Below are 22,364 nucleotides of genomic sequence, written 5' to 3'. Positions count from 1 at the left end.
CTTTCATCGACCATAATCTTCTTACACGTATGCCATGATCGACGAATTAGGAAGCGTGATCAACAACAACCATCAGTGTTTCATTGCAAGTGACAATTTGATACAAAAATGAATCACTGCTTTAATATAAGCGCAAAGGAAGCAAACGTTCATACGTTTACGTTACATCACGGGACATCCATGTGTCCCATTTTTTAATAATATTAATTTTCATTCGACAATGACTGATGGTGCTTTACATACCTGAGTATTCTTTAAGCTGGATGGGCTTCTACCACAACTTCCAACAGTTCATTGCTTATCTCCAGATCGGTTTTCCGCAAGACCTAGAATTTTTTAACCAACAGCTCATAGTGTTTGAAGTAGTAGATTTTTCAGCATTTACGAGGATTAGAGCGTCAAAGGTCCCTGCGGCTCTAGCTCTAGGAAGGAACTCATGTTCGTAAACTTCGAATAACTCGCAGAACTTCGCAGCTGGCATTTTCGTTCGTAAACGCGAATATTTTGATTTTCGGTTGGTCACTGCAATTCGAACGCCAAATGTCCGAGTAAAGATGTTTCATTGAACGGATTCTAAATAGCGTCTTAAAAGGAAAAAAATTGTCGCAAGGGGTCGCAGCGTTATTTTGTAACTTCTACTAAATAATTGCGCGGGATAGCTTCATTGACAATCAGAATTCAATTTTTTCTCTGTGACACTGCTCAGCGGCCACGCGCCCCTTCGCTTTCACTGCGTCAGGTTACGTTCCCCACTGCTTTCTCATACCAACCATAACCGTATGCAGTATTTATTGTCACGAGTTGAATAACACGTGCACGACTATAACCATTGTAATAGATGCACACCTCGTCTATAAGGGGATCAACCATTGTGAGCCTATATCCTTATAATGTAACAGGCCGGATAACCAATAATCGATGAAAAGAAGCGTGGTATATAGTACTGCACATCGGGACCGGCTTTCCGCATTGTGCGTCTGCTTCTTGCAGGTTTCAGCGGGATAATAAATGGGACCCAGTTATTTCGTAGGCTGTTTTCAGAATTACCCCTGCAGTAATACGTCACGATTCATATCCGGGACGACGTAGTATACAGAGAGTAGAAACTAAAGGTCAATAGCCAGTTGAGAATAAAAAGTACACCCTCTCCATTTGTTTTTTCGTTTTTTTTACCATAACTGAGTCTACTCTATATTCGTGCATTTCATATACAAATCTAGCAAGATTTCACCATGTTCATTTTAAGAATCTTATACAATAGAATTTTTTTAAAAACAGAATATATCTAGTCATTATGACCGATATTATGGTAGATAGCACACAACAAAGCAAATATCCACTAAAAACATGTAATATAGCACTCATCATGTCTTATTGGGCTAACTTTGTTAACAAGTACTCCGAGTACTACAAGTACTCATTTTTCAATCCTTTTTCTTCAAGCATTTGTTCTAAAATCAACGTACAAATTGAGTTAAAATTTTCTTCCTTCCTTAAATTCCGTTTACTTTATAGGAATTGACAAACTTTTAACTTGTATGTAATATATAAATGCTCAAAATCAACACACCAACATAATATTTAACCTAATGTACATTCACATTTACAAATTAAACACTATCAACCAGACATCAGTCTGTCTAAAACAACACTTTTTAAATTTAAGCTACGGGTTTTCGTATACACCCTGCTTGCTAGGCCAACTGCGAGGAACACTGTAGGCAACAGTTGTTTCTAAGAGGACACAGCATAACGAGCCCTTAGGGATAAAATAAATACATTCTTTTTCGACAAGCTGCCTACCTGAGCTTTCAGGAAGCAGACAAAATGCACCGAGTTCAAACACTAGGGCGAAGAAGATTGCGTCCATAAATGTTTCCTAGCATTGTTTTTTGCCGGCCAAAGGCGACGAAGTTGAAATAGAACTCCGGAATATTTAAAGCAACACCAAACCATTGTGACCAAAGTCATGAAACTCTACTTTCTGCATATATATATATATATATATATGTTTTATATATATATATATATATATATATATATATATATATGCATATATATATATATGATATGTCCAACAACAACGCGCGCCATCTAGTCAGACTTTGATGATTTAATTATGAACTTGTTATTATGATCTGGAAAAATGCCGTTCATTTTTTTGATGACGCATTGGGAGAAAAATTATTTCGCTTAGTTGCATAAATGTCCAAAATATTTATCTATCGTATCTGCTTTGCCGAAGGTCTTAGATAGTGGGCTACGACCGGATTAAGCTCTATTTCTAAAGTTCTAAAGAAAATGCCGATCGAATGACTTTTCTCCTAAGGGGCAACAATGCAACAATTGTTTCACTTATATTAAGGTTTTTTTACATCAAGGGCTATGTATAGGGGTGTCTTAATGCCAGTTGTCGTTTGAAGGATGAAAACTTAAGATGGTGTTTTATGTATGAAAAATAATCGATAGATATTGACAAGTCGGCTACAAATGTTATATCTAAAAATGATATTTCGGCTTGAAAAAGGCCGCAAGGTTTGATTGACGAACCATAAGAATGAATTCTGAACATGATTTTGAGCTGCTTGAACGAATTTCTGATAAATATCAGATGGAAAATTAAGCTACGTAGGACCCGAATATAATTAGTCCGAATTAGAACAAGCAGAGGAGCCAGCTGTCAAACAATAACAAGTTAGGTGACCAAAGTAATTGCAACGAAGTAACTGTTTATGCGTACGAAAGTTTTTTTTAAACTGGATGTAATTAATTAAATTAGTTAGATCAGTCAACGGAACTCAAACGCGGGGCAAAGCCCGTAGGTCTGTCTAATATGTACTAAAAGCCGCAAATACACTATGTCGATATTAACTAGATGCAGAGCCATCAAACGATCCTCACCTAATGGATCATGTGCTCAGTTCAAAGCACGAAAATTCGAATTAGCTTTCGGATATGGATCACCGGGATTAAGTAATTCTAAAAAATATGCCTCAAACGAGTAAATTTCGAAGCAAAGAGCTAATCAAATCCTCGGAAGACATTTTGCGAGCGCGCTCTATATAACACTACAGACCTACCACACCAAGTTGTCCGGTCCCCGTCAAGGTTCTAGAAACCCATTTCCAAAGCAATGTAGGTTCAAGCGAGGCGATCTATCTGCCATGCTACCTCCAATACTGATTATCAAAAAAACCCCGAACGTATGGCAATAGCGCAAAAAAACTGTTTGGGATCGTGAACGGTAACCTGAACCTTCCTGATCATAGAACTTGTAACCCGGACGAAATATTCAATGAACAAATAGAAGAAACGACTCCGCTAGAAACCTGCTATACTACTTTGTTTAATGCTTGCATGACTGAAGCAAGAATCCCAACAGTTCGGAAAGATTGTGCTACGATCGTGATTTCTAACGGAAAAGAGGCTTCGTGAGACCCAAATCATGGAGAAGAGGGTGCTGATGGATCAACGATGATTGCACGTAAGGTCTTTGTGGAAGAAATAGGGACAACATTAACTCGTTTCGACCAATATTTTTACGAAATTTCGCTCCGAAGCAGCGTTCGACTCGGGTTCGAGGACCACCGTATTTAAAGCTAGTTAGCATGAATGCGAGTACCTTCAAAAGTGCCAACTCAACTAAAGGTACCAGGTCTACCGTCTTCTTGGTGCTGCTGCAAGAGGTAACTTGCTTGCCTACTAGAAGTTGAAGTGCTGGCTTAAGTACGAAACTTGTCGTATACATACCTTGTTTCATGCTTAAAGCTAGCTTCCTAAAAAAAACTCGAGCCATTTTTAGGTTTACTAAACGACATTTTTCTAGAGAAATTTTGTTAGTATTGGTGACGGTGTCGTGGACGGAAACGACATAAAATAAACAAAGGGGTCCAAACAAAGGGGTTATTCACGACTCTTATTGGCGACCTTTATTTATGCGTTACTCAATGGCACCCTTTTATGAAGACGAATATGTAATGGAAGAACTTTGCAGTGTATAACACACATTAGCTCAGCCAGCATTAGGCACCAGTAATCCCAAACAACTTTGTCTTCAAAGTAGTAAGATTAAGACACAGGCGATAAAATGAAAAATAGAAACATCGATTCGTTTTGTTCGCACAAAACAACTTTGAATATTGTCAACTTGTTTACATCCATAGGCTACACGCTAACGATAACAGGAGGTCTTTCGCTGATTACGTACAAGAATAAATTATAAAAGTAAAGACCGTGGTTGTCAGAATTGAATGAAACTATTAGTTGAAGTATTAGTTACTTCGTTTGAAGATTGCACTGACTACTGCGTGCTTAATCCTAATTCTTTGAAAAAGTTAAGCTGCCAGAACCCACTGAGTTCAGACAAAGAAAAGCCGACGTTTTCGAAATTGATACCGTTATTTAGGTGACTACAGCTTCGCAGTGTACTGCTGACCGATATTCCGACGTTCACTGAAGATACCTGAAAAGCGTTCAGCCTTCCAACGTATAAAACATCTACACAGACGTAAATATCAAAATGGGCTAAAGCAGACCGTTCTGTCTTCTCATCTCCAGTTAAACCGACAGCAGGTATAAATAAGCGGGCAAAGGTAATTCCCATATTGTAATAAGGTTTATAGCTCGCGGGTGTCATCACCTCATTTGTACAATGAAATGATTTCACAAACCTAATGAGAGATGATTGTACTTGTAAAATTAAAAAAGTTAGTTCTTCTAGGTACCATTCCGGCCAGTGTAGCCTAATTAGGTAAAATGAACCAGCCTGCAAACTACAATACCTACCCAGTTAGAGATGTTCATACTTGCACATAATTATCAGTTCATTAGAGCAGATTTTGTTCCTTTTAGATTAAAGGTGTACATTTAGCTATAATGGGGCAACTATAAGCTCTAGCCAAGAAAACATGTAATCCTTGTCTAGTAGTTCAGTAGGGGTTAAAGATGTCCAATAATTGGTGCATTTGAATAAAGAAAATGACAATTATCGCAGAGCTGAGGTCATATATATGTATATATATATTTTTTTTTTACTAGGGTATGGCTTGATAGCTAGCCTCAGCTTTGCGATAGTATAAGGGAAGCACGCCTTGAAGAGCAGCGAAATCGTCGTGTAAATAAAACAGCATTCTATGTTGCCAGTAGAAGCTTTCGTCAGTAGGCCGCATTAAGAGGATCTTGGATAGTGTTAGTCATAAGAGACTTCTAAATAAATGACCTTTGATCCCCCAGAAACAAAAACTGTTGCATCTCATCTAACGAAAACCTAGAATAAATATCGGTGGGAAACATCAATTCTATTGCTTCGATATCCCTATCAATCTCAATGTACTGCGTATCTCTTTAATTACAATTCAGATACTCTATAGAGTTTGTTTACTAGCTAGCTGTGCTGACATGAATAAAAAAACATGTGCGACATGAATCATCCTAAAAGCGCAAGAAAACTATAGGCACGAAACATTTTACACCGGTAGTGTTTCGCGCCAGATTGTATTTAAAAACAGATCTAAATCATTATAAAAACGACATTTGCCGTTACTGAGAAATCTGGGCACATTGCAATAAAATAATAAATAACATTGCAATATACCGACAAAGCAGTCATTACTTCCAGATACCACGTGGATTTAAAAAATGATAATCAGAAATTACCTCCGACATAGCTTTTAGATATGTTCCTAGATAACGCCCAGATTTAGTTAATAATATTAGCATTTAATTAAATATATGACGTATACTGCAAGCTCGTTTCTAAAAATTACAAATTATGTTTCTTTTCTTTTTTCAGTTAGGTGCTTTTTTTTTTTTTTTCTTACCTCATAACCAATCTTTTCATTAGTTATTTTGTCGTAAGCTACCTGTCGCACCTTTTGAAGCTACAGCTGTTTACTGTTTTACTGCGCTTATTATAGCCTTGAGTACTACTATACTAAATAAAAACAATACATATATATCTAAAAAAAAAAACCCAAAAAAAAGGAAACATTTTGATTTTTAGTTACGTGCAGTTGTGAAGTTGATCCGTCTGGTTATCACTGTGTCCGACTCATTAAGCATTGACTTAATAGGCATTTTCATTTAATGGAAATGCTATGCCTAATTTTAGACTAATCGTTTGCCAATTGGGTCTTGACAGTCAATGGACTGTCACCATTGTACCTTTCGAATAATTTCATAACAACCATTAGGTGTGCCTCTTTTTAGTCTCATGTTCTACAGTTGCCCCTCCCACTACCCTCCAACTCTTCTGCTATACGCTTGAGAATTAAATTATGGTGGTTGATTCATTTTAGATCCTTTGCACCTTGATCTATTGCCTTTGCCGTGTAATCAATTCATCGTAATTATAAGTTGACCGAAATATAAGTTGAGAATGCTAAAATAACGCAGGTGATGCGAATAGGGGGAAATACTATATTTTTTTCGTTAATTTCTAGCAATTTTAGTGTGCTAACAATACTAAAATAAATATGCAAAGTATACTAGTACGAGTACCACGCTAACAAAGTAGAATTTATTAAAAATAGAAAAAAAAAAAGAACGGTTTATATTGAAAAAGCTCATAGAGGAAAAAACGTGTAGTCTAGAAGGAGTTGTTCTACCAGAAAGGTTCCTTTTGTGAGACGTTGCTGTTTTCTATTACTAGTTAAGGACGGGGCTATATCTTTTACGGTTTATACTAGTATTTTACATACAAACATAAAAGTAATGGGGATGCTTTTATGGATTTGTTGGTGTGATTTTCCATCGCAACTCGCACGATTCAATGCAATGGATAACATTTCGATAAAGCGCTCCCATAACGACGGAAAAATAATTTTCCTAAATCCATACTAACAATAATCTAGTGATAATTGCCTTCTAGTCCTCTAAACATTCTACGAAAAACATCACAGATATGTATATATTTTGTTGTTGTAGCAAGCAATAGAGCCTTAAAACGTGTTATCTCCCTACCATATGTGTTGTTTTTAAAGTGCATACTTAATATAAAAGAAAAAACAAAAAAAAAGTCACCGTTTACAAGCCAGAAGAACCCAACTCGTAAAGACTTTAAATGAAAGCGAACTGCAACACGGATTGAAAGTACCCAGGTTAAAATATAGTACTCGAAAATATTCAAGCTGAAAATGCGCAAAGGCTGATGAAGTAGCGGTCATTTCCACCGATCTAAAATAGCTAAATAATGTTATTATTATTATAAACTATTCTGGCCTCAAAATCAAACTATTTTTATTATTCATAGAGATATGTTCAGTAATGTAAAAGATCATGTGAGCATTCGATTTAATTCCTCGAAGAGATATTGTAAATACTATCTGTAACTCATACGAATAAAAGTTTCATTCCTCAATATTGATACTTCACTACCTCGATATTCCATTATACCTTTACGTCAATCTTACAATTCAAATGCATACATGATCCGTAATTGAAAATCAAGGCCGTTCTTTCCGAAAGACAAAAGCACCTTAAGGCACATTGAAAGGATAGGACTTTTTTATTAAGCTGCTCCAGGCATAGTAACTCTCCCTACACGCTTACAGAAACGACGAAGAAGAATGCAGAAATAGAGGATTTACATAGTCAGTGCAAAATTGTTTCGTTCTGAATGACCTGGTTGTAGTTTAGCGTTATTTAGGTTACCCACCTCATAAATTTCAATTTTTGCATTTAAAGGACTTCTGCACTAAAACTCAAGTCCCACGGTACCGTACAAACACTTGGAACCATCTTACATGGTAAGATTAAGACCTTTTACTAGGAGCACCGAAGAGTTATACATTTGCAGGACGAATCAGTTTTCTTTTCAGTTATCTATCTCAGGTTTGCATGCACCATAATAATTTTAGTGAAACGTTCTAAGATAGTTGTTTGTACGACTAGTGCATCCATTTGCCCCCGTCCAGAGTTTTGGTATTCTCGTACTTCAAACGACGGTAGGCGAACGCTTGCTGGCCCCAGATGTTCTTTAATCATAAATAATAGATGAGCTGTTTATATCAAAATGCGCATTATAGACACGGCCAACAATAATCCTCTAGCGACAATTGACGCTAAATTGTGGGTTTCGTTTCCATTCAATAAAGAAACGGTTATTCTCTGCGAAAACTTTCAACGATAACGACTAATCTGCGAACATATCTGAGAGATAATAGATTTTCCTATATAATGGTATCAGCTGATAGTACGGGCAGACATGGAAACGCATTTTTCCCTTGATACATCTGTTTAGACCATTAAAATTTGCCGTTAAAGTTGAAGTTGCTGTTATCATTCGGCCACAAATATGTTGTATTCCTTTCCGAAGCTATTGTTGGACAATTAACGACCGCCTTAAGGGCCGCTCCTGTCTAATAAACAAGATTCTGGATTCAGTGGTACATAAAATAGGGATGTATATTATACTGAGTTATTGTTGACACCAATATAACCTGTATTACAGTAGGGACTGCAGAGCGATTCGTGTGTTAGCCAGAAACATTTTCAGAGCTTCAGCAGCTATATTTATCATAGACTAGATTTTATCTATACGCCTATATATAAAGAGAACTGAAGACATTGAACCATGTTATTTTTATGTATAGGTTCTGTATACTACAAATGTATGTGTTAGTTTAATTAAGCATTGTAGATGAGTGCGCAATTGTGCTTTGGTATTGTCTACATTGTGAAGATAAGCTTCTGACATGCTAATTCGAGTATATGCTTTTCTGACAGGCGATACCGTAACGCAAGCTTGGTTTTTTCACTAACTGTTGAATCCTCCAAAATCGTCTTAATCTCCTGCAAAACAGCGGAAAACAAATCTCTAGTGAACCCCTCGACCAAGCCCGAACGAAAGCCGCATACGTAGCTGTGACAATGCGTACTTCTAGGTACGCTTCAGAACGCGCTGTGCAAGCGCAAAAAATGTATGAGTTCATCTATCCGATTCATCACATCTAGCGTCCTGTTTATCCGATTACGTGGATCGTATTGCTTCATCCAAGTAAATAGACCAATTGAACGCAATAATTCCAGTGCTCAGATTCTACCTGTCTGCATGTAAAGGTACAATTTTTGCTGACGCAGTAAAATCAATAATGATGTGGAAAGATCATCGATGGATTCTGAAGGGAGCGCTTCGAAAATTGTGCCCCTAAAAACACAGGCTAATCTACTGGATAGCAGCTAAAAGCTTGCCCTGATCATCGGAGACAACGTGAACAAACATAGTTTTAAGGTAAGAAGACAATTTCGATTTTATAGATACCGTACTTAGTGGGAAAGACCTCGTCAGAGGTCATACGTGACTTTATAGAGGATGAATTTATTTAGCGTATTTAGTGAAACTATAAGCAAATAACATAAGTCCCCTCTAACAGCGACCCTTATAATAGATCTATATACTTTATAATAGTCTAAAATAAGTACCTCCTCAGATTTTGGCAGGGTTTTCATGAGGAGCGAACAGCGCGTTTGCAAAAAACTGATGGCTTTTTTAGTGCGTACTCCTTCCTCCTCTTCGACCTGTTCTGTTCCTGCGTTTTCCTGAAGGATATTGTTATCCATGTTATCTCGATTATCGCTGGCCTTGGCCTTCGTTTCACTTTTGTTCGAATGTTCCGGTTTCCACTGAAGCACGTGGACGAGGTGTAGCAGCAATTTGGGCACTAGCACACCATTGCCATCAGGATTCTTCTTTAATTCGAACGTACTAGAGCTGACGACGTTGCGAAGATAAACAGAGAAATGACATGGAGAATAGAACGAGTTATGATAAGTGTATATTTATAATTCTGGGTCTGATATTTTCTAACAGCTGTTCGTCTTATTCAGGTCAAGCACCTATGTAATGTTAGAAAGTTGCCGTCGGAACTTTGGCTGAAAACCTACACCCATTCAGAATAAGGTAGCAGCCAAAGCTTGGTATCTTTTACTAGAAGCTGTTCTATATTATCCTTCATGAATAAATGCCACTATTTAAATCTATATTAACAGTACAAAGAATAAAAATGCATTTCAAGAAAATAACCCGTCAATATATACCTCAGTAATAAACCATAAGTTTTCTCGGTCTTCATTATTTCATTAAAATGACAAGCCCTGTCGCCTGAGATACATTTTATTTCATTTCTATCGTTTCTTTCTCCGTTTTGATTTCTTTTTATATCTAGGAAAAGGGAGAAACAACATGGTACTAATAAAGTTACTGTTGAAACTTCTAGATATCGGTTACTTTCGGTGAACAGTGAACTGTAGATATTATATAATCCGCGAATTTTGCCAACGGTACGATCTCATGTCATATCGGAAAATAACTGGGTATAGACTTAAGATCGAATGTAAAAAAAAACCAATAATAAGGTTCGTTTTCTGATACTACTAACATGGGAATTTTCATCTGTTCACAAAGGCGACGCTTTATTTCAAAGAGCTTGTCGCTTCGTGACAGGCCGAGCCGCAACGGTAGATTGTCCCACGGGTTCGATGTCTGCGGTACGAATCCGTTGTGCAGGAAAAACTGGGCATTACCGCGATTACCATAGAAGATGCATACCTATGAAATTCACGATACGAATATGTTACAACAGAAGCTTATCTGATAGTTACTACATCAATGAGCGGTTGTCTGTGATTGATAAATTTCTGTGCGAAAGCATCGGCACAACAGCAAGACAAGATTAAATAATATCATTGAATCTCTAATGAATGAACGAACGAATGAATGGATGGATGGATGGATGTTTTGAAAACTCGTCTGCTTTGAGCATCGTTATCATCGTTTTAGTGCAAGGCTAGATCGTTGCCATTGAAGCAAAGGGAGCGTGTGATGGCAAACCTCTTCGTCCTTAACGTAAGCCCGAGTGGCGAACGAAACAAGTTGCTGAGAAGGCACATCGTAGTCGGTTCCACTCTGCAATAATAAACACGTGTCATAAGACAGCACAATTGACCTTTTCTATTTCTGCACTTGATAAATAATAAAACATTTCTAAATATTTCATCGTGGTATCTAAGAGCATTTGAGCTAACAATAACGCTTCAAACGATTGACACACAAATCTAAAAGCCTCACAAGTTATCTCTGATCACTGTCCTGATCATTTTGTTACTGTAACCTAAACATAATTTGTAACCTAAAAAAAAAAGCTCATTCTAAACTCAGTAAGTATTAGTGTTAAAAAATCGTAGCGATATGTCTCGAATCAACTGCTCTATGGGAATATCAATCAAATAATAGCTTAAAAATAGACTTACTCTAAGAGTATCATGGTTGCACATGTCCCACAGGGGGATAAGTGCGGTTTGCATTCGACCTGGGGTGAGCGAAGGAACTTGATTTTGTCGGGTCATTACAGTGCTACAAGCCCACCTAAATCAAATTTTAAAAACACCCGCAAAAAATCAGAGCTTTTTTAAGCCTGCTTTGTAATCAATCAAGTTTAATAAAAAGAGGCGTTACAATACCCATTGGTTTAAATCAGCGATATAGAAATAACTGCATAGATTATTGAAGTAATGTCACATAACCTCTATCTACGATAATCAGCCACTAATGCTGTCTACGAAATCAACTGAAATGCGTCTAACGCCAAATTCAAAAAAGGAACATTGGTTAAGGCAAAATCTCTGTAGACCTAAAAGGCAGCTTGTTTGCATCTCCAATAAAGAAATAACGTCTTCATCTATTTTAAACTTCTGTATCTGCTTAAGTTACCCTCTGAGAGAAGTACCTACCCGTTTTCCAAACCTAACCAGTACCACCTGTCATTACACTACCGTAGACACAAGTAGACAAGACTTATTGTCTTGAATCAAGTAACACCCGATGGGCGATATTAACAAGCATAGGCGGACACCAGCAACACCACGCTCAAACAGGCCTTTTAATACGTGTCCTGACATGCCGGCTGCGGTCGCACACCCTTGTACATGAGAATAAGATAGCAGGCATTTTTCACTTGGACAACTGAGCCACGATGTGAATTTGAAAAATACATTACTAGTAAAAAATGACTGGACAACTAACAGGTGGTCGATGAAAGAAAGATCTGCCAATTGAATAGTGGCGAAACCCTCATCGATCAAAGGACAATTAGCCACTTAACGAAACATGCTGCCTTTGCTATATTCCTCGCCTGAAGGACTTTGCTTGGTGATTTACATTTAGACTATTGGCCCAGGGTGGCACGCATTAACTATTGATTTTGGTTTTTTTTCTGTTTCTGTGGTCCGGGATTTCAGCTGCTGGTTGTTTCGGCTTCTGCTGCCAAGGGCGAACAGAAATAACACGATACAAAACTTCTGTATTTGGTAGGAACCTCACTGTGAAAGAGAAAAGAAGGTTCCCACTCGAATCAACTGTCAAATAGTGGGAGATACGCTTGTGGACATCCTAAAGGCAGGTCAGCCATAGCCAGTGGTCGTGTAGTCACCCGTTAAACATCCTGCTTTGACAATTTTTCTGCTCAGAGATGCAGCGTTGTGGACTTACGTGCAAGCCAGTCTAAACACAGCTCAATCAATTTTACATAATATTGCATAGGTTGACCGTCCATGGGAACGGTACTAAAAAGCAATCCCTCAGAACCATTAAACGTGTTTATCTGCTCGGACGTTAAAGATCGTTTGATTAGTATCAAATACATTTCGCTATGTACCACGCTAAGTATGAACCTCCTATTCAGTGATTCTGCCTTAAAAATCAATACTTCACTCTGAATTTATAACTATAGGTTCATGACGAAAAAATTCTCTACCTTAAGGAAAAATGTATTAGCAGCGATCTGAATGCACTGTTCGTACAGGCTCCCTGTACCTATGACTTGGCCACGGGTTCGCGGAATAGATATTGCACATTTAAAAAAAAATACGTACACTTGCCATGAGTATTATTAGCTGATAATAACAAAAGTACCGATTTTCCAGATCATCAAAGATCGCATCAGCTAGACAACCAAATTCTAAAAATATTATCTATAATAGCTAATGACCAGTTTCAAATTTACTTGTTCGAACTGTTAATAAGTTACTGTTATAGTTATCGCAATCGTTTTAAACCTAACTCCAGGTATAAGAAAGACATAGATTAAGCGCTGAACTTGACAATCTGCTAAAACTTTGCCACTTCTAGCAGTTCCGTAAAAATTTGAACTAGAAAGGTTTCTAAAGTTAGTCTATCTAGGCTGGTAGGACTACCAACAGGCTGAAGGATTCGTCCAATCAACCAGGCCATAACGAAGCGGTCCTTGCGGTGACTGGAAGACTAGTCATTTGTGTCTATTGTTCGCTTAGGCTACCTCTTAACGATCTTCTATCTGAGAGTAGAGTGTCACATGCTGAAACTGTTGCGTTATTGATTCGAATATGGTAAACATTTATCACTGTTTGTTTTTAAGCACTTTTATTTTTTCAGCAGAACGACTTAAAGTTTGCAGACCTTTTTTAACAATATTGTTGATACCGAGAGTATTCCTTACGTACAGGCGATAAATATATCTAAAGTAAGTGCAACTATTCAACGCGATTGCGGATCAACGCAGTCCTAAGGAGAATGTGTCACTATGACGAGCATCATCTGCCTTTTCAAAAGATCATTGTACGAAAAAGCTCGAGCATACAAAGAGAGAGATAGTTACTAATAGAAAATACGAATTCATTATTATGCCAATAACATATTATCGCAATATAATTATTGCCCCCTGCATCTACATATCTTAGTTAATTCTTTCCACGAGGCTACACACACTCTGGAAATACACAATTCCTCGTATTAAATAGATTTTTCTGACCAAAAAAAAGCCTAATTTTTGGGATCTGTTTGGCCGATAGGAATAATGTGTTTAGTGAAAAAATCGATTTGGTGTCAACTTCGATACATAGAAGTTACTAATCACAAGGAGCTAAAACTTGCCTCCCTCCCTCCCTCCCGAGCTGGTTTGTAGCACTTTCCGACTCTATGTAAATGGTTTTGTGCTAGAACTTGCAAAAAATCACGAAAGATTTAAATTCGAAATGGTTTTTACTGTTTTAGAGTCCATATTCAAGTACATCACGCATTACCTTCTATAGGAAGAAAAGCTAGAATTTTAAGGCAAGGTTCTAATTTTTACGGTTAGTGGTAATCGAGGTGATGCAGTTGCGCTTCAAAATCATTTTCATTACGAGATTAAATAACACCGGTTGTTGCAAACGAAAATTGAGATACGAAAAACCGGTTTGTGTTGTATTGGATAACCCAAAGCAGTAGGTCGTTTGATAATCTATAATCGAAAAATAAGTAGAAGAATACAGGTTTGGTTTCTAAAAAACCCTTTGTAATTGAAAGATTAGTGCAGAAATTAGCCATTCTTTGCATACTGATTTCTCACTCTATGTCTATGATGGTCTTCAAGAAATTTTGGTAACTGTCAAATTTTGCGTCAAATCTGCGCATTTTATTCATCTTTTCTGGTTAAAGCTTGGCTGGCTCTTCCTTTTCCCGCCTGTTCTAAATATATGGCGTTTAGTTCCAGTCGTAGAAGTTTTCGGTGCGAGGCGCACATCTGAAGGCCCCTTTCGGTGCCCCCCCCCCCCCCCCCCGCAGGGGAAAAGTACAGCTAGGACAACGAATAGTGAAAAGATTACGTGATATGTATCAGCATTTTCAGAATTGGAGATTTCAATTACAACCACAAACCACGAAGTGACCACATGAAGCTGATTATCATAATCTGCAGCTGCTTCATCTAATGCTGGGATATTCTGTACCAGTTACCTCAAAAAAGGTTTGCACAGTTAAGAGTTAGCCAACATCCTGACATGAATTGCGGACATGTACTCCAGGCCGAAAAAATAGGTCTTACATAACCTCAGAGAGTATTCGTTAGTAGCCTGCAGCTGTACCCATCATTACCCACAAGGTCATTGTCGATATTAGAACTAAAAAATGTACTTGGTATGACAATATCTACTGCAAGAACGGGCCAGCATTACTGCTTGGACCTTATTCCTTAGAGTTACCACGAAGAAAGGTTATCAACCGGAGCGATAAGGTTAGATAAATTAGATTCTTTTACGATAGCTGCCTATACGATGCGCTGCGAAAATTAAATTTCAACTAGGTTAGCCTAGGATAATTCTCACGATAACGATTAGTTCTTGTGCAGTGACATGTATCACAAAATTTAAGGCCTTTAAGGGCAATCAGTACCTAGCTAAGATCGGTTCATTTAGTGTCTGTCAGTTGTCGTCGACCACGTTAGTTAGTTAGTTAGTTACAACACCGGAGACAGCAGTAGCTCACATACAAAAGACCAATTACTCAAACCATTGCCCATTTACTAATAAAGCTTATTGCGTTCGTCGCCTTTATCGACCTGAGATTAAAAGAACTTATCAAGTGAGTTTTCCCATGGATCTACTAAGATTTCAAGTTGCGTATTTGTGTCGACGTCTATTTTGCTATAGACAAAGAGACAAAACGAAGACTTTCCCCCTGGAGAGGGTCGATCCGTAGTCCTCACGCGGTTAAGCAGGGTGCATAAACAGCAGCTGTTGCAACAGCAGCAGCAGCAGCTGCGTGGTCGATACTCGTCCGTCTTGTCGACCAAGAAAAGGGAGACAAGATGAAGTCTCGCTACACCGGTGCTACATCTGCCGCAACGAGTAATACTGACGCCCCGTAAGCTTTACGTGCATACTTGTAACAACAAAGTGATTGAATCAGTGAAAACTCACACTAATTGTGCCGCAATTGTTAAATGTTACGTAAAACAAAGTCCGCGAACAAAAAAAAAACTCCGCGACGAGCGTTCGCAACGAAAGTTTGCTTATCCCAATAAAGTGGAGATTAGAAACCAACTAGGTCTGATAGGGTAATCAGTCAAAGTGTAGCAACGAAGGCGTATTTTTCGTTTGGCGTAGATGGTTGACTACAATAGGCCACAATGTGAACTGCTATATGAAGAAGATACGACAACCGGCAATTTGTTCAAACACGAAGGCTAGTTGACATTTTTCAAATGAGTGATACGCAAAGATAGAAGATTTTCGGAGCACTACCCGGACACTAGTGCTTTTCAACGCTTGTGAGTACATTATTTCTGTGTTAATATAATGTGATCGCTATTGGTAACCGTTAGCTAAATACGTTAACGGCACAGCTTATTTTGTGCTCCATCGAATGTGACACATTACTGCTGGAACTGTTATGCCTTTGTCCTAAGTAGACAGGTACAGCAATGATTTTTAGTCCGAGATTTTATATTCCCTACAATGGATTTAAACATCTCGATATGTCAAGCAGCCCCGTAGGTTCGATCATCATATGTGTGTCTACCGTCATATAGAGAAAGCGCACAATGAACTTCTCCGATACGTGCCTCCAGTATTGGTCAGGCGACCCACCTAAAGGAATTCAGTGCTGACAACATTATCATCAGATCCAAGCTGTTTTTGAATATATAACTTCAACCAAGTTACAGTAAGTACAATATTCAGCTTTAACAAATTTACTATACCACTCGCTCACTGATCCGAGACGAGTGTTGTCAGGCTAAAATAATTATTTCCTCAGAACCACCGACGTTCTAGGCACACCACATGTATGTTCAAAGAACTTTGAGTAGAGATCAGTAAATGTCAACTGCTAACAATTTCTAAACTGTGAAGAGGCAAAATCAAGTTAAAGATACGAATACTTATCCAGAAATTCATAACGTATGTTATTATAGCATTATAGCACTAGCATCGTGACCAGTCATCGTGTAAGTTAATTTAGATCTTATATTACCGTATAAAACGTTCGACTTTCACTGGTAGTATCCTTAAGTTATTATATACAGACGTTTACTCAAGCAACAAATCCCTAGTTTACCGCTATATTATTTTCGAAGCTTGCTTTTATATTATATAAACCAGTTGACCAATATTATTACTTTTTTGCCCATATTAACACGATATCTGCTTTCCGGCATCGGTCCATAGATAACACTTGTAGTACGTAAACGGTTCTAATTTAGCATCTGTCGAATTAGCTCTTGTGGAAATAGCGGAAATAGTAGTGGAAAAATGGAAAAAGTATAGATATCAATAGTTTTCTCCCTTTTCGAACATATATAGATGTATATATAAATTTATACTGTCTATTTATATATATATATATAGGTTATCGAAAAAAATTGTGAATTAGTAATGTTATGTCGGTATTTTCTACGGTATTTGAGTTTAAGGTACGGTGTTGAAAAAAACGACACCTGAATAGAGCGACTAATCGCAATGGCGGTCTCATAAGCTGTTCAGTGTTTTCGTGAGTCAATTGTCTTTCGATTATTATTATTACTAATGAAAACAATGATGCTACGCAAGCACCCACACTGTCAAAGCTTCAAACGTGCGCTATTATGATTACCTGCACTAACTAGCAGCACACGGCTCGGTTAAAAGCACGGTAAAACATTTAAAGCAGAGGAGAAGTGAGGAGAGTGGGCTATCCTGTGACGTTTCTGGTGGCAGCACAGAGGGGTCTGGAGGTGGTTTGGCTAGAAGGGAGCTAAAAAATTGTTCCTCCATTCGCACGCTCCTTCACTGGGTCGCCTCCGACAGGTAAGGGGCAGCCATTGCCGCTGGTAGCCATTGTCGTGTATTTTTATATACCAGCAGCTGCGGGCAGCCGCTGCCGTTGGTGACCGCAAGCATTTGTCGTCCGTGATATCGACCTGGCCGCTATAGTTAACTGCCGCGGCAGCAGGGCGAGCAGTAACGAGGGTTAGCGATGTCCTCAGATAGTTTAGCCCTAATAATACTGGTTGTTGCGTTACAACAGTCGAAAGAAATCAACCATCTTGCTAGTTTGCGCTGCGGCAATAAGGCAGCTGATTAGGCTTACTTACCTAACCTAATATAAGCCAATCTCTCACTGCATAATGCGTCGTCTTCTGTTGTCAGCAGATAATGTTATTGGTATTTCAGGTTTCCAGTAGCAGAAGCGCGTAGGCCGTGACACAGTAGCCTCGTTGTATCGCTGAGCCTAGTTATATAGGATCGTTAAAAGTGATATCCACTATAACCTACCTTAGTCCACTTGTCTGATTTATGAGACCTGGCCTCTCCGACCGCGTAATCTATTCATCTGCTATCCAAACGTCATATCAATTAATGCAACTAATAAATTTTATTATCTTGACAAAACCGGTAGCCTAAAGGCGTATCGCTTAACGAACTCCATTCATTCTAACTCTACTAGGCGTCAGGTACTATTAAAAGTATACGATTTATAAGTAAATACCATTTGTTAGGGTGGTCATTGTTTCACAGACGCATTAATGAGCCAACGCTGCAGTGACCGCTCGATGTCTTCCGCCGGCTGCGGTAGAGGCAGTCATGTGAAGTTGCGTGATCAAAAGTGAGCACGACTGGGTTATGACCCCACAATTACTTAACACAGTTCGTCACACAATGCGTCATAGCAACGCGTCACCGGATATATATATATATATATATATATATATAAGCCCTGACTTTTGTACCTCGACATCTGGACATATCCACCAGTAATGCACTTGGGCCTGCTGGGACGCTATAACTGATGCTGGTAAAAAGCGCTGAAAGCAACAGTTTTAGGTTTACTAATACAACTGGGTCCCTTGGTTTAGACACTTTCACATAACCTGGCAACGAATGCTTGCACGCTGACCACCAAACTATTCTATTTTTAACGTTAAAAAAACTATTGCAGATTATGACCAATGCTTAATCCTTTGTAAAAAGTTTATATTATTAGAGTCCGTGCCCTCGCACGTGAAGGGCAAGTGTAGTATTAATTGTCGCACTTGCTTCGCTTAGATAGCAACTTCCTGAAGATCAGAAGACGATACGGAGATCATAGAGTAATTTAGATAGGATAGCAAAGAAGTTTATTTGACAGTTGATAGGGATATAGGTAAAGAAGTATCGTAAATAGATGCAGAGTTCTTAGCGCTTTGTTACCCCTTTCAAAAGGAAACTTATGCCTAAGGGACGAATTATAATTCGCTCAAAAAAAAGTTTGATTTAATAGAATATGAGATGGTTTCATGTAAGTAAAATCCACATTTGTATCTATGAATGGTACATGTATATATCTGTCGCAGAAGCAGTGACTATGAGCCTCAGTCATCTTGAAAGATCCGCAACGGTACAGTCGATTCGAAACTAAAAATTTGTTTTCTTCCCCACGTGTCCCCCCTCCGATATCCACCCCCTCCCCCTCGCCCCCCCCGCAACACTAACACCAAGAACCCCTCCCACAGTAAGTTGCGACTGCGTAACGGCGTATGGTTAGTCAACATCAAGACCTGTACATTCCACAAACCGCTGATTATCCAATTTACTTTGTCTATTTGATTTTTTCTTGCCTCGCTAGTCATTTGAATGCAAACGTCTTCATTGTTTCTGCTCGGATGCCATAGGGTAAGAGCGTATAGAATGGGGTCGGGATTGGATAGTGAAGCGGTAGCCTTTAATGTCCTTTGCTTATACTAGTTATCAGTAATGGCTTGCCGCCAACTGGCTCGAGGGTACAATCAATCCCGCCTAAACTGGTTACCTTCAACGGGGCAGCTACTGTGAGATAGTGGACGAAGAGAAACCGCCTAACACAGACTTGGTAGAGATCCCTTTCACTAAGCCTTATTCTTCCCAAAACGTATTCTCTCTTATCAACGCGTAAAGATATGTTTGAGAACCGCAATTCGGTACGGGTCAACGTTTCGAACGCAACAAACTTCTTATGGTACTAGTGGAAGTTGTACTTACTGAAATAAATCAGCTAATGCCGATAAATTGCTTCTGATTATGATGGTAGCAAATGATTTGTTGGCTTTGTCAAGCAGCAGTCGCCTGCCTTCGCAATGGTCTACTGACGCAACTGTAATCTGATTGCTGGCTGAAGGTGCGATTTTCGCTCTTTCTGAATACCAGTCCGAGGACCGTTGTCTAGCTATGGACACTGCAGCTGCCGCTGGCGGCCGATCTGCGTATAATAGTGCCATGCACATTTCGCTTGAAAATAGCGAAAACAATGGAATGACAACGATCAATGAACACATTACTCATGGCACAGGCAGATTATAGCTGTGGTAATTTTTTTTCTTTGTTTCAATAGACTTTGAAATCACTTTCGTTCGTTTTAAACGCCTGACAGACACAGAGGGGGGGAAAAACCGTCACATAGACTGAGCCCAATTGTTCTAACAAACTCTCCTAGCCAGCAAAAACAGTGCGTGTCTTGAAACAAAGGTACACTTATACAGGTACTTTGGTTAATGTTCAATGAGTTTGACTCATCACCGTGGCATGCTATGCTGTGGCTGGAGACCGACGACACCATTCTATAGCCGTAGATATGGAAGAAAACTCCTGACGAGTGGGCAGTTACGACGATGGCTATGACGGGACAGTTATTTTGGTGTCACAAAATAACATATGCCCCTTCTTCACGGGCGTCACTGCTTTTCGCGGCGATGTAGGATAATGCACAAATAAAGACTATTTTCTTTAGGTTAGTTCTTAGGTGAAGATTTAAAAATACCATATAATGACCAGCACAAGCATCGGGACAGTCAATAGGCATCGAACATATTAGGCTCTCTATAGAATAGGCTATAGAATTTCCTCCAAGTGCTCATATACCCTAATCATGTGCTGTGTTATTGATGCTAAAATATCAAATCGAAATAACCAATATGACGCAAATAGACAAGCTAAATGAACATTTTCTAGTCTGTTCAAGGGCAATAAAGGCTTCAGCCACTTTATACTAAAAACTGACTAATCACACCATTTCACTGTTAATATTATTACAATGAGATATTAAGGGACACTTATGATTAAATATATCTTAAAATGTCGCTTTGTAATCCTAAGGGGTACACACATGGGGGTTAACACACACACGCTTCGGCCAAATGAGTCGATTCCTCTCTAATGGACCATGCTAATGGCGTGTTTGATGTCTTCAGGACTTTCCATTGTCTGCGTTAGACTCAATCGTTCCTCACGTAACCATGCTTAAGTTGCCAGCCTTGAATTTTGTATCTATGCGAGAGAACGAAATCCTGCTTGCTGCCATGAAAAGCAGCAGTTTACTGTAGAAGCATAGAAAATTCCATTTAAAGTTTTCTTTCTCGTAGCGAAAACGAATTTATAAAGCCATTTTTATGCTAGTGCTATATAATAGTTCTTCCAATTATCTACGACAATTATTTCCTATATGACAAGCACACTATTATATGTTAAAGCTTTGTGTCCATTATTATTGCTAGAGGAAGTTGAATCTATAGATTTTTATTTAGGGTTATTTCCGCGTTATTCATACTTACTGTTTCATAATATATAGACAGTTATCCGTATTTTTTCTATATTGAGTTTTCATTTTATACTTGCTTCTATTACTGAGTGCAATCTGGAAACACAAATAGGCTGGATACATTCACTGCAGTTAAAAAGCTCATGTATTCAGCCTATTTATGAGGATTAGAGCGCCTCGAAAAAAAAAAAAAAAAAAAATGAAGAAAAATAATTGATTCCGCCAGAATTAGAAACTTATCATTGCAGTTCTCCATGTCTGCATTATGCAACAGACGGATTCAGCGATGTAGGGATCGGCAGCAGGCATACATTTACCTATAATGAATTAGTAGAGAGGAGTAGCTTTTGTGTGATCGTACAACTTCATCGTAGCCCAGGGAAGACCGGCACGATAAGAAGCTGAAATTATATACCATATACTAAATATAAAGCAGATTTTTCGCCTCGCTAATGTTTAATCGTTGCTATGTTTTTCATTTCTATTTTCTGGCCTCGCCATGTTCAATAATTCGACGAATCTGCAGCGGCGGCGGCGGCGGCGGCAACCGAAACACAAACAACAGAAGACTGAAAATTTCAATATTTTGACATTATTATCATTAGGTGGCAATTACTGCACGGACGCTGCAGCTGCTATTATTAGCACCTGCTTTAGTATAGTTACTGCTAGCCGTATGAACACAGATGAGCAAGTAGCAGGTAAGGGGCCTGGTTCCTTTTCTTATCCTTCTACGATCTGTTATAGCAGCATTATGGTCGCGTCTCATCATAATCGAGGGCAACGGTGTCAGTATACCGTTCGCCGTCGGACTAATAACGGGCTGCCTTCATTTCCTGCTTCAACGGCCACCGCTCTCAGGTATCTTCGCCCCATCACCAAACTGCATCACGGAGTAGAACAGGCAGTGCACCAAAATGGTGTTGATAATGATACCACGGTGACTATTACAATTATTGCCACAAACCCACACTGATAATTATCATGCTAGTGATGCTCGTCGGACGATTTGCTCACTTGCAGCTCTGCGTCACCCTATCGGCCCGTC

At 38.7% G+C, this 22,364-nt stretch overlaps 2 protein-coding genes across 9 annotated transcripts in view; one reads left to right on the top strand and one right to left on the bottom strand.

The window, feature by feature from the left end:
* LOC111246287 (actin-histidine N-methyltransferase-like) overlaps positions 1-22,364 on the bottom strand; it is a 61,291-nt gene that overhangs the window by 5,783 nt on the left and 33,144 nt on the right. For 3 of the 5 annotated variants that reach the window (XM_022795619.2, XM_022795621.2, XM_022795620.2), the window contains exons 7-11: positions 11,248-11,362; positions 10,829-10,903; positions 10,377-10,546; positions 9,421-9,709; positions 7,476-8,790 (exon numbers count right to left, since the gene is read on the bottom strand). In XM_022795619.2, coding sequence (XP_022651354.1) covers positions 8,668-8,790; positions 9,421-9,709; positions 10,377-10,546; positions 10,829-10,903; positions 11,248-11,362 — 772 coding nt within the window. In that variant the 3' untranslated portion in view covers positions 7,476-8,667. Of the gene's footprint in view, positions 1-243; positions 523-7,475; positions 8,791-9,420; positions 9,710-10,376; positions 10,547-10,828; positions 10,904-11,247; positions 11,363-22,364 lie in introns of those variants that run through there. The other 2 variants (XR_015324658.1, XM_022795623.2) reach the window with 2 other exon arrangements.
* LOC111246282 (uncharacterized) overlaps positions 15,261-22,364 on the top strand; it is a 33,264-nt gene continuing 26,160 nt past the window's right edge. The window contains exons 1-2 of one of the 4 annotated variants that reach the window (XM_086984804.1): positions 15,261-16,058; positions 16,277-16,453. The gene's annotated coding sequence lies outside the window, so the exon portion shown is untranslated. Of the gene's footprint in view, positions 16,454-22,364 lie in introns of all 4 variants that reach the window. The other 3 variants (XM_086984806.1, XM_086984811.1, XM_086984809.1) reach the window with 3 other exon arrangements.

This window comes from Varroa destructor, unplaced genomic scaffold (genome assembly GCF_002443255.2).
Source record: "Varroa destructor unplaced genomic scaffold, Vdes_3.0 BEIS01000003.1, whole genome shotgun sequence".
Classification (NCBI taxonomy): domain Eukaryota; kingdom Metazoa; phylum Arthropoda; class Arachnida; order Mesostigmata; family Varroidae; genus Varroa; species Varroa destructor.
The sequence above is the reverse complement of the archived record's forward strand: the minus strand, read 5'-3'. Positions and strand labels throughout refer to the sequence as shown.